At 27.5% G+C, this 12,488-nt stretch overlaps 1 protein-coding gene across 2 annotated transcripts in view; it reads left to right on the forward strand.

Moving 5' to 3' along the window:
- LOC100160279 (integrin alpha-PS1) overlaps nt 1-12,367 on the forward strand; it is a 14,970-nt gene extending 2,603 nt beyond the window's left edge. For both annotated transcript variants that reach the window (XM_001947295.4, XM_003246718.3), the window contains 16 exons: nt 7,052-7,155; nt 7,589-7,716; nt 7,813-8,027; nt 8,108-8,321; nt 8,511-8,648; nt 8,711-8,852; nt 8,953-9,212; nt 9,285-9,519; nt 9,577-9,817; nt 9,982-10,130; nt 10,191-10,432; nt 10,503-10,732; nt 10,807-11,078; nt 11,151-11,245; nt 11,368-11,494; nt 11,826-12,367. In XM_001947295.4, the coding sequence (XP_001947330.2) occupies nt 7,052-7,155; nt 7,589-7,716; nt 7,813-8,027; nt 8,108-8,321; nt 8,511-8,648; nt 8,711-8,852; nt 8,953-9,212; nt 9,285-9,519; nt 9,577-9,817; nt 9,982-10,130; nt 10,191-10,432; nt 10,503-10,732; nt 10,807-11,078; nt 11,151-11,245; nt 11,368-11,494; nt 11,826-12,041 (3,008 nt within the window). In that variant the 3' untranslated portion in view covers nt 12,042-12,367. The remainder of the gene's footprint in view (nt 1-7,051; nt 7,156-7,588; nt 7,717-7,812; nt 8,028-8,107; nt 8,322-8,510; nt 8,649-8,710; nt 8,853-8,952; nt 9,213-9,284; nt 9,520-9,576; nt 9,818-9,981; nt 10,131-10,190; nt 10,433-10,502; nt 10,733-10,806; nt 11,079-11,150; nt 11,246-11,367; nt 11,495-11,825) is intronic.
- Nucleotides 12,368-12,488: the final 121 nt, after the last annotated feature.

The raw sequence follows: 12,488 nt of genomic DNA on the forward strand, positions 1-12,488 counted from the left end.
AAAACAACAAAAATATCTTTAATTCCCATAATAAATTGATATAAATTTATCCTTGTGTATACAGTGTGATTTTTTTTTTTTTAATTGAACACTTATAATTTTAATAAGTGTTACATTATTTTGAAATTTTTCTTTTGATAAATTCAAGATACATGTAATTCTACCATTTTTTTTTTTATATTGGCCTGTGGTCACTTTTATAGTTGTTGGTAAAACAACTTTTGATCTCTAAATGGCAATTGATATTTTTAGTTTCACTATTTAAAGCAGAATACTTTTCAAAAAAAGTTGACTTATAACAGTGCCGCAGTTAGGGAGGTATTTATCAGTTAAGCTGCCGGTATATTTTATGCGGACAAGTCAAATATATAACTTAAATAGTCGGTTTGGTAGGTATCATGATACACTAACTCAGTTAGATCATAATCACAATATCGCACTGTCAGAATAATAAGGCAATAACTTAAAAAAAAGCAAATGTTCAGGAAAATGTATATTTAGAATAAAGTGACAATTTTTTCATCAAACAAAAAATAATGTTAAGGGTAGATACATATTTATAATTTTGTTGTGATTATAATCAAGTGATTTTTATCTTTTGTGTGTTTTAAACTTGAAAAAACAAAATTTAAAAATGTTCTAATTATGGCTTTATAGCACTACCTTTTGAATTGATTTTAATATTATTTTGGCTGTAAACAAAATATATGAAGTATTAAAAATTATGATTTAATTAATTTAATAATATTATTTAATACGTTGATGATGATCTAAAAAACACTTAAACTGCAAAATAAAATAATAATATAATATAATATTTAATTTATAAAATTAACAACTTCAGTCTCTTGAATGTTTCATTATTTTTAAGAATATTTATACTCAAATTACTCTAAACTTTGTATGCATAATTAATTGGTATTAGAATATAGTATAATATAGATCATTAATTATTACTAATTTATCATTAATGTTATTTATTATCATTTATCAATTAGCATATCAATATTTGCCCCATATAACATTAAAAATGTATCACTAAATTTTCTAGTGATAAGTTCTTATATCCTATCCATTCTTATATTATCTATGGTTTCAATAAATATTTTTGTATCACACAAACTATAAAGTTTTTAACTCTACCACAAGAAGTCATTATAGTTATTATAATAATACAAAAATATACACAATTTAAATACTATAAATTATATAAATAGAGTATGACTAGGGTAAAAATTAGTGTAATAAATTAATGACAGTGTGATATGTGTACATTATATGCTATAATTATATTCAAACCGATCTGTCCTGTATGACTTTATGTCCCAAATTTAGGTGTTCCTCAGTTATCCAAGTAGTTGCGGCATTCACTGCATAATATAAAATATATTGAACATACAACAGCATTTTATTTATTAAGAATCATTTCTAGTTTTTATGAACGGAGTACCTAATGGAACACACTTTTTTGGCAAACCTATTGCTATATCTTTAACTCGCCATCACTATTAAAATAATCACCTTATATCTCAAATTTATGATTACTAAATAAAAAAAAGATGAAAAGTAGGTCTATAATATAATATTTCTGGTCCTATGTATTATTGCAATCTCAATTTCTGGTACTATTGAAATTATTTCTTTACAATAATTATGTGTATTAGATAATTTTTTTTAGATGTTCCATGTATGTTAGGTTCAAATTTAAAATGAGTTTTCTTAAGTAAAGAATAAAGATGCTAAAAAAACTAATTAATAATAATTTTTTATTATTTAATTTATTTTGGATACTGGTGTATATTTAAGATCCATATATTTTTGGATGTAAAAACTTTACATAAAAATTCAAGCTTAGGATTGTTAATATTAAGACTCAGATTTGTATGCAATTGCATATTTTTACTTGTTGATCGTTTTGTATACTAAGTAAGTGGGTGGGTACAATGAATATAATACATACAAAATGTTTCATATCATTCTTGTTCATGTTTTTATATATTTAAAGATTTTTAAATTTTAGGCCATAAATATATTTTGTGATTTTAATGTCACTTAGTTTATATTAACGTTTTGCAATTTATAAACTTATCATTAAGGCAGAAGAACAATTACATATTAATGTATACATTTTCATTTTCAGCTTCATTATATTTATACATTTTTAACATTAATTTTAATTTAGTTTAATTTACAAAATTGATTAACTCCTCGTAGGTATATTAATTTATTATCAAATATAAATTATAATAATTGAAATAGACTTTATTAAGTTGTAAATTGTAATGTTATGGCTATCATAAATATATTTTTTTGCATGATTATGATGCACAATATGGCATGAAAATGATGTTTAAATGCTTTGAAAAAAAACGTTAATTAATGTATGATATCATGTGAATAGAATTCAATTTTAGCGTCATGGCTTAACAGTCATTTGTATATAATAATTAATAGCAATAAAAGCATAATACGTGATTTTGAATGGCATGTGAAATGCACGTACACATATTTTGTGATTATTTTTTATTTGACGATACGACCAATATTTGTATGCACGTTACCAATATTATTTCGTAGTTTGACCTTCAACCATTAAATACTGACGAAGCTGCATTTCATTTATTGTAAAGAAAGGTTTGCTTGTACAGTTTCCGTTGATAGGCGGTAAGCGTCATGCATGTTTACTTAAGGATTTATAATGCATACATCGTGAAAATATAATTTTATTTTAGAACGTGATATAAATGTTTAAAACAATGGCTGAAAGTCTTAATGTTAAGTCATCTATTTTTAGTATTTTTCTTACTCATTATTTAACATTACAGAAAAAGTATAATTCTAGTAATGACTAAGTAGGTAGGTATCGATGTGCTTTATGTACAAAATATATGTTTGCATAATCATTTTTTAAAGAGTATTCTACACTCGCATAACAGGAACATTATATCCCTACATAAATACATTATACACTAAATTTACGTTTCTCAATCTCGCCGCACTTTTTTTGTTTTGAATATTAGAGTAAAATCTACTACGAAATTTAAAAATGTTAACAGAAAACATATTACATAATCCGATCTCTAGCCGGATTTTTTGGATATTTAAATTCTGAAGTGAGTTTATAATTAGATAGAAATTAGAAATAGAATATAACAATATAAAAATACTTATAGCTAGTTTTAAAATAAAAATATCGAAAGATCCGACGAGAGCATGGATAATGTTATATTCTTTAAGTTTGATATTTGATAGTTAGCACATTTCTCTCATATTTTAAAATAAAAACAATAATACTGTATTGGATAATATTTGTGGAACGTAAATTTATTAGGTTGTGTACTTATGTGTGTGAATGACAGTCAGCAGAGACAACGAATGCGGGTCGTCGTAGTACCTAAATACACAACACACGCCTTTTATAGTGCACAAAAACTGTTTTTAGTTGATTTCAGGGTGTGCATAGCTATAATATTTCAAATCGTTTTGATTTTGAATCAAAGCTTAAATTACTTATAATATTTTATGTTGGTATAATATAATATAGAATTGTTAAATTTACACATATTTCATCTTTTAGTGCATATTTCGGTGTTTTGTTTTGTTTTTTAGACATTTTTTTAAATAATTATCATGAAAATATAAAAAAAAAAATATATTTTTATAGTTTCGATTGATATTGAAATAAATTAATAAGTATACACTATGACTTGTAGGTATAAACGAATTTCCCGAATATAACCTTAGATTAATAATATACGAATACTAAAATAAAAAAATCGATTCCGAACTCAGATTCCTTATAATATTGATATTTGATATTAATTGATTCCTATTTTCTTCTTATAGATTTAAAACTATCAAAAAACAGATATGTTTGAGAAAAGTATTTATAGTAGGTATAAGTTATTTATTGTTATTTAGTGTCCCATAATTTTTTTTATTGAATATTGGGAATAAATGGATTTTTTCATGGATTATGCATACTTGAACATTTTAGTGCATATTATATTATATTTAAGGTTTCTCGGCGCATTATATTTGCTTTATTTTTAATGCATATAAATCCACGCTCTACTGTTGACTTTTTTAATTTTCTAATCGATAGTAAAACTATATTCAAATTTTAAATCATGTACGTATTTGTCATAAACAACATTTCACGAAAAAAATATCATCTGTCTAAAACATTTGCTTCATATTAAAAATAAAACAATTTGAAATTTAACATATTTGGGAAGGTGCACCATTATATACGATTAGAGTTTAGTCTGTTTTTTTCAGGCGAATACACTAGGAGCAAAACCTTGAGAAATATATTGTTTTTAAATAAGTATATAATTGCATTTTTCAATTCATTTTTATCTAAAGTATTTTCTTTAGTTATATACCTACATAATAATTTGTTTTCCTTATTAATATTTCGACCGTTAAAAATAGATATCGATTTTATTACGGTTAAGTGAACTTATCACATCTACATACGCAGTACGCACACTATTGTGATGCACAAGCTATCGGGCTTCAAGTGCTTTTTGTTTTACTAATCTATGTGATCACTGGTATTTAATTTATTTTTAAGTTGTACTGGTGTATATTTTATCTGTACTGGTCACATTTAGTCATAAGTCATAACAATATGACATGCTGAGAGCCTGAGATATTCATAATCATCAGTTATAGGAAATAGCAATGACTCGACTGGATCATTTTGTTAGGATGACTATATATTATATTTTTTTACTCTTCTATACTGTTAATTATGTTACACCAGTGTTTGCTTATTTCAATTTAAATTATTTACATACTTAAAAGTTATCTGTGTAAATTATTGGAACTAGAAAGGAATGAACAATTTTGTTATTTTTCCTTGAAAAAAAGAACTCGTTCATTTTCCCGTTTTTTTTTTTTATAAAAAGGAATTCGTTCCATGATTCCGTTCCTTCCAAACACTGTTACACCGTAGATACGCTGCCAAACTGACAAAACACAAAAAACGGAGTTTTAAAAAAAATGAATTTGCTTCAAAACGTTTCAAAGTCAATTTAAAAAGCTTCTATTTATATATTACTTGAAGCTTATTGCTTTTATATTAAGAGGATCCGAAACCGACCGTATTTAAGGAGTTAAATATAGGCAATTTTCCTAGGTTTTGCGTGTAGGTCGTATAAACGTGTACGTAGGAAGTGATCATTATTCATTAGGTAGACAGTGTGTGTGACTGACGACTGTGTGACATTGTGTGAAATAAATAGTGGAGCGCTCCTGAACCCACTTGTCACCGCCGCAACGTGACTGCCGACCGGAAAATAGTCTGATTTGTATAATTGTATGTACTTTTTGTCAATCTTACCGGTGGCTCTAATAATGCGATAAAACTTTTGAAATTTGATTCGAATTAATTAGTATGTCTAGTGCAACGTTTTCAAAATTTTTTTTACTATACACCCTAGTAGATTTTAAAAAAATTCATACTTGCCCTAAATCACTTATAATTTTAAACAAAAGTTAATGACGTTTTCTTTTTTGGTTATAATCAAAAACAGTAATACATATGAGATAAATTACAAAATAGGTAACCAAATAATTTTTAACCTAACCTGCAAATAGGACAATATTGTAAATTGTAATCATTATAATTATTGTATTGTTATTAAAACACGATAACAGTCCAAAATAACAAAACATTTACTTATTAATTGTTTTTATTGTATTGATTGTAAATTTGTAAAATTGTATAGGTATCTTAATCTTTCCATTTCATCATAGCTTTATTACTTAACACCAGTGGCATGTTGAGCTCATTTTTGGTGAGGATCAAAACTGTATACAAGGTAAACTCACCCACCCACTCCTCTTTATGTTTACAACGGCATATTTTCCAACTGAGCAAAAAAGTTTAAATAAAAAATTTACAAAATATGCATACATTTGTAACAATTTGTATAATCGGATATGATATTTCTGTGTATACCTAGTCACCTAGGTGGCTAGGTATTTTGTGGCAGGGGGACCACCACCAACCAACAATTTTGAAGGAGCAATGCTCCAAAATAATACCTTCGACATGACACTGCTCAACAACCCCCCCCCCCCCCCCACCATGCAGTACCTCAATTTCTGTCTTTTCGAAACACTAGTCTAGTGTCTTATTTAAATCGATTAGTTCTTTTAAAATTTTTGATTTAAATTCCAAAAATAAATTTGAAATATTCAAATAATTTATAGGCTATACATATTTATATTTTAGTGTCTTCTGATAAATAATTGACCACTTATTACCATTATATAATTTTTAAACTCAGAGATCAATTTTTAAATTTCTACATTGCATGTTTAAAGATTAATGAAGGCATTTTGTAGTGTTTTACTACATTTTTTAGGGCATTACAATCCCTGTCCTATGTTGTCTAGATATAAACTAATATTTAAATTAATTTCATTGGTGTGTAAACATTAATTTATGTTATTAAAAAATCAAAACGTGACTAGTAGTGGTTAAAAATAAACTACAGTATATATGTGTAAATATTGACTGTTATAAACATTTTTTAATATTTGTGTAATACAATGTGGTAATTTAATTATGAATGTATTTTATTTAAAACATTACCATAAAAATTAAATTAAATTGTATATTATTATGTATTTTGAAACTACTTTTATTTAGATAGCTTGATAAAATAATGTACATTAAAAACAAGTCCTGAATATCCTCATTGCATGATAGTGTTATTGAATTTAGGGTATTCAAATTTGTAATAAACATGGTTTTTTTTTTTATTGATATGGGTTTAATTGGATGTTTAAGGTGTATTTATGTATATTTAACTTGATTTAGCTATTGGGTGTAAATATTCTTAAGGTTTAATATGTTCACCATATTGTCATACAATGAAGATGAATATGGAAATCATCATACAGGAATTAACCAAATCATTATTGTGTGTATACAGTTTGTTGTACACAGTAAACCTAATACGCTTCAATAATCCAGGAAAAATGTAATTTTGAGTATTTGTCAATATGATTTTAACTCTTTATTTTTCTGTAGCCATTGATTCTACAAAACTCTCTCCACCCAAGAATGACGAAATTAAAGAAGGGCAATGGTTAGGCGTTATTGTACGAAGTCAAGGACGCGGCAGAAAAGTCATGGTATTATTAAAACATATTCATATAATATATTTTCACTTTATGATCAATTAAACAATAAGATTCAAACAATAAATTAACTTATCTATTTTACTGTTTAGAAAATAATTTTTAAAAATTAAAAGGTATTCTATACTAAAATGTGATCATAAAGTTAAAATTATTGTAATAGTAGGTACGTAAAAGTAAAAGGTACAACAAAATGTGGTTGTAGAATGATTTTAAATTTCCTCTAGAAGGGCGGGGCGTTCTTTTTTAAAGTGAGGAAATCATAACAAATTTCTGATTACAGATTTTGTCAACATTATGAAAAAACCAACATTTAAATAAAAAATCATTCCACAAAAATATTTTTTAGTTGCCTGTTTATTTTTTTGGCCATGTCATATCATTTTTAAACAAATTATGTGTTTGAATACATAAATAAACATTTTAGGTATGTGCACATCGATACATAAATCGAGGTGATGAGTATCAATGGGGACAAGGCCTTTGCTATACTTTGACACAAAACTTAGATTTTGTTGAATGTTGGGAACCATGTAAAGGTCGAGAGACAGAAAAGTATGTTGCTTAAAAATATGTTAATAATACAAGTACAATATCAAAATATTGTTTATTTATTTTAAATTAATTAATTAATGTATGATTGTGATTTAGGGGTCAAGCACAATTTGGTTATTGTCAAGCTGGCACAAGTGGAATGTTGTTAAGCGATGATACTGTAGTTATTGGCTCACCTGGCTCATATAATTGGAAAGGCAATGTATTTACGGTCAGTGTATCGGATGACTTCTTACATAGAGATAAAACTTGCTACTACAGTCCGGTTCGAGATAATGAAGTATCGCCTGTTGATAGCCATAGTTACTTAGGTAACTATTTTTTTGTGAAACATTTGAATATTATATTTCTATTAAAATGTACGTTTTAACAATTCTTTTTACTTTCTTAGGTATGTCTACTACCGCTGACTATTTATTTGGTAGACATAATGATATGGTTTATGCAGCTGGTGCTCCACGTGCTAATGGAACAGGCCAGGTCGTACTATTTACTAAATTAAGACCGTCTGTAAATCTGATGGATGCAAAAGTTATTATTAGTGGAGAACAATTTGCTTCCAGTTTTGGTTATGAATTAGCAACTGCTGATCTCAATGGAGACGGGTATGTAGTAGTTTTATTTATAAACATTTTTTGTTAAAATTGTTTTATTTGACATTAAACTAACTAATTTTTTTAAAAATTTGTACCTAGTCATTCATGTATAAATATTTCTTTATTAAATTACTTTTATTGCTTAATTTATATAATTAATGGAATATTAGAAATTATAATTCGTGTATTTTAATACAGTGAACCAGATTTAATAGTTGGTGCACCATTTTATTTCACAAAAGAGACTGGTGGAGCTGTTTATATTTATATGAACAATAAAGATCATTGTTTTAATTGCAAATCACCAATTAAACTTGTCGGGAAACCAGAATCCAGGTTTAAGTCTAAATATTATACAGTTCTTAAGTATGTGTATCAATCATTTGTTAAATTTTTAGATTCGGATTTGCAATAACTAATCTAGGGGATTTGAACAAAGATGGGTATCATGACATAGCCATTGGTGCACCGTATGAAGGAAATGGAGTTATTTACATTTATCAAGGTTCAGATCATGGAATCATTGTGGAACCTTCACAAGTTAGTTAAATTTTTTTTCTATTAGATTATTAACACATATAATTTATATCATACAATTAAAAAGAATATGAGCCTTACCTAATTGTATTTATATTCCTAGATAATTAGAGCAGAAGATTTAGTGGTAGAGAATCTTAAAATAAGTACACTAGGATATTCATTAAGTGGTAATGGAATGGATTTAGATCAAAATGGTTACCCAGACTTAATATCTGGTGCTTATGAGAGTGATATGGCAATATTGATTAGAGCTCGACCAATTGTAAACATAACAATTGAGGTTCGACCTCCAGAAAAACTCCGGAACATCGATCCTACTAAAACGGGTTGTTCGGCCAACATAACATCTTCAGTTACTTGGTAGAACAGCATAATTTTTAAACAGCTTTATCTTATAAGATTTAACCAAAAGTTTGTTTATAATTTGTACAGTTTTACATTCGAAACTTGTTGTACGTTGGAATCTGCGAACGGAGCTAGATCTGATGGAGAATGGGGCATTCAGTTGCATTATAGATTGGAAGCTGAAACATTTCAAGAAGGTCGTAAGTTTTCTAGGGTTTGGTTTGGACCAGATCATATGATAAAGTCACAAACAATTGAAAATATTGTCACTGTGGATCACAACAAAAAAGAAATGTGCCAACAACACACAGCTTACATAAAGGTACTTATTGCAACTAATTTTTACTTATCATTTGTTTATACTATGATCCTGTCATAGGAGAATACAATGGATATTCAGTCTCCAATCGCAATGCATATTTCATATTCACTGGTACAAAATGATGTTCCTGTTCTAAGACCTGGTGATCCAGTACCTTCTTTAGATGATTTGCCGGTTTTGAATCAAAACCAAGCAGAAAAAACATTTTTTGCCACATTCCATAAGGACTGTGGGAATAATGATAGATGCGAAAGTAGAGTACATGTGAATGCTGAATTGTTGTTACCTAGAACACCAGGTATATTAATATCTATTATTATGTTTTGAATACTGTAATATTTTAATAACTTAATCCAATAGGTTTTTATTTTTATTCAATCGATTTATTATTTCAACATAATGTTCTAACTCATTTCACATTTGTGATCAATAGTATTTTATTTTATTTTGATTTGTTTTCAGATGATAAATATGAATTAGTAATAGGTCAGCATGTTGAAATACTTTTAAATACAACTGCACACAACCAGGGAGAATCTGCATATGAAAGTAGAATGTTTGTTATTCACCCTTATTCGTTTAATTACATAGGCACGGTGAAATTAGAAGACGTAAGTTAAATAATCAAAAACCATTTCTTATAAATGAAAATTAATGATTTATATTTTTAGACAAAGCAAGTGGATTGTAATCCATTCAACAAGACATTAGTTGTTTGTGCTCTTGGAAATCCATTTAAGAAATCTGCGATTTCTAATATTCAATTGCGCTTTGATCCAAAAGAATTGAATGATTCCGAAAATCAATTGGAGTTTATTGTGTTTTCTAACTCTACATCCCATGAAGTTGAACCCCAGAGTCCATTATTTTTGCGTGCCAATATAATTAAACAAGCTGAATTATCATTGAAGGGGTAGGTGTGCACAACTATAAACTTGAAATGAACTATATTAGAATAATGTTATTATTATAATCTATATTAGGTTAGCACGTCCAGAACAAGTGTTTTATGGTGGTCAAGTGAAAGACGATATGTCTGTCAAGTATCGCGATGAAGTTGGTTCCAGAGTATTGCACACTTATCAAGTGTTTAATTCCGGTCCCTGGAAGGTGTCTAACCTAGTAGTAAACATTGAATGGCCCTATCAGGTAGCCAGTCACTTTACTCCAAGAAAATGGTTGCTGTACCTGGATGAAAAACCGTATGTTGAAGGTATGTGTTGAGACAAAGAAAAATACTGAATATAACTTTTTAATAAAAAAATGTATTGTTTTTTAATTGTTCAGCAATAAGTGGTGGAGAGTGTTATATGACTCAAGGACAAGTCAATCCATTAGGTTTACCAGTACGCCCAGGAGTTCAAGAGATGCCCCTTGATAGTATTAGTACAGAAAACATTGCTTTGAACAGTCACATGATTTCAAAAACCACAACCAGCATAATAAAAAATAGTAGTTCTGGTTATTATCAGAACAGAGTACGTAGAGAACAAAATTATGTTGTTGGTGCAGAAACATATGTTAAAGATAATGGAAAGCATATAGATGTAGTCAAAATGGTGAGAAATATTAAAATTTTGGGTTATTATATAACAGGTTTGCTTAATTTTACCAAATTTTATGTTTTTTAGAACTGTCTGGTGGGAAATGCCAAGTGTTTCAAGTTTCATTGTCTTATAAACAACTTACAAAAAAATCAAGAGGCAACAATATTTATTAAGGCTAGGTAAGACATTGTTGTGGTTTTGTATAGGGTAAACGTACTGTGTCACTATAGTTATTGACATCGCACCAAATGTGAATGAAGCAATAAATTAATAATTTTAGTTAACTCAATTTTTTTTTCAGACTGTGGAATTCTACTCTACTAGAACTGTTTCCTAAAGTTGATTCCGTTCAAATTGTATCGAGAGCAAAAATTCATTTACCCCCTGAATTATCATTGCAACAAAATCGCTCAGACGATGAGTTTGAAGTAAGTTTTTTGTATTATTTGTATTCATAACATTACACCTAGTGTGATAGTTTGAAGATGTATGATAGTTACTGAAAAACAGTAGAATTGTAAACATATGAAATACATTTTAAAATATTGTTAAATCAAATAATTTAAATACAGATACATTATATTATGGATGAATTTATTTGAACTATTTTTACTTTACATTATTCCTAAAACTAATATAAAAATATAAAATAATAATCAGACATTGAAATATTTTGATTAATGTTTTTGAAAATTAAATTATAAGATTATGTACCTTATTCAAATGCTTGTTCTAATACAATTAACATGGTTCTTATAGGTGGAGACAACTGCTAAAGTGGATTTATTGCAACAAGAAAACGAACCAATCCCGTGGTGGATAATTATTCTAGCTATATTGGTAGGGCTTTTGTTGTTAATCTTGTTGACCTTGCTACTATGGAAATTAGGTTTTTTCAAGAGACGAAGACCCGATCCTACACTTAGTGGTAACATTGAAAAACACAGGGTAGATGATAATTACTATGACTATTAGTTAATAATTGTTTAACAACTTGCGATATTTATTTGTCATACATTTTTTTTTTACAAATTTTTTTTGTATTTTCATAAGACTTTTATACGATATACTTAGACTAAGACCAATTGTACTTATAGATAATTTATTATAATTTTTTTTCTGCATATATATTATTTTTACATTACTTATTTACCATTCTTGTAAATTATTGCCATAATATGTAATATTTTAAAATAATTGTTGTATGTTTATCATAATTTTCGTCTTCCTGAACATTTCGCTGCGAATAACAAACTTCAGCTTGTCGAAATTATTTTTATTATATTTATTATACAACTTAAGCGGTTTTTTTTATTTCTTAATCAACAGTTTATAATATTTTTTTTAACCATAATATTATGATAATTTTCCCAGGTATACCGTGACAGTAATGGTGTTTTTAATGTCTCTGAGCTGTTAGGA

This window comes from Acyrthosiphon pisum, chromosome X, assembly GCF_005508785.2.
Source record: "Acyrthosiphon pisum isolate AL4f chromosome X, pea_aphid_22Mar2018_4r6ur, whole genome shotgun sequence".
NCBI classification, from domain to species: domain Eukaryota; kingdom Metazoa; phylum Arthropoda; class Insecta; order Hemiptera; family Aphididae; genus Acyrthosiphon; species Acyrthosiphon pisum.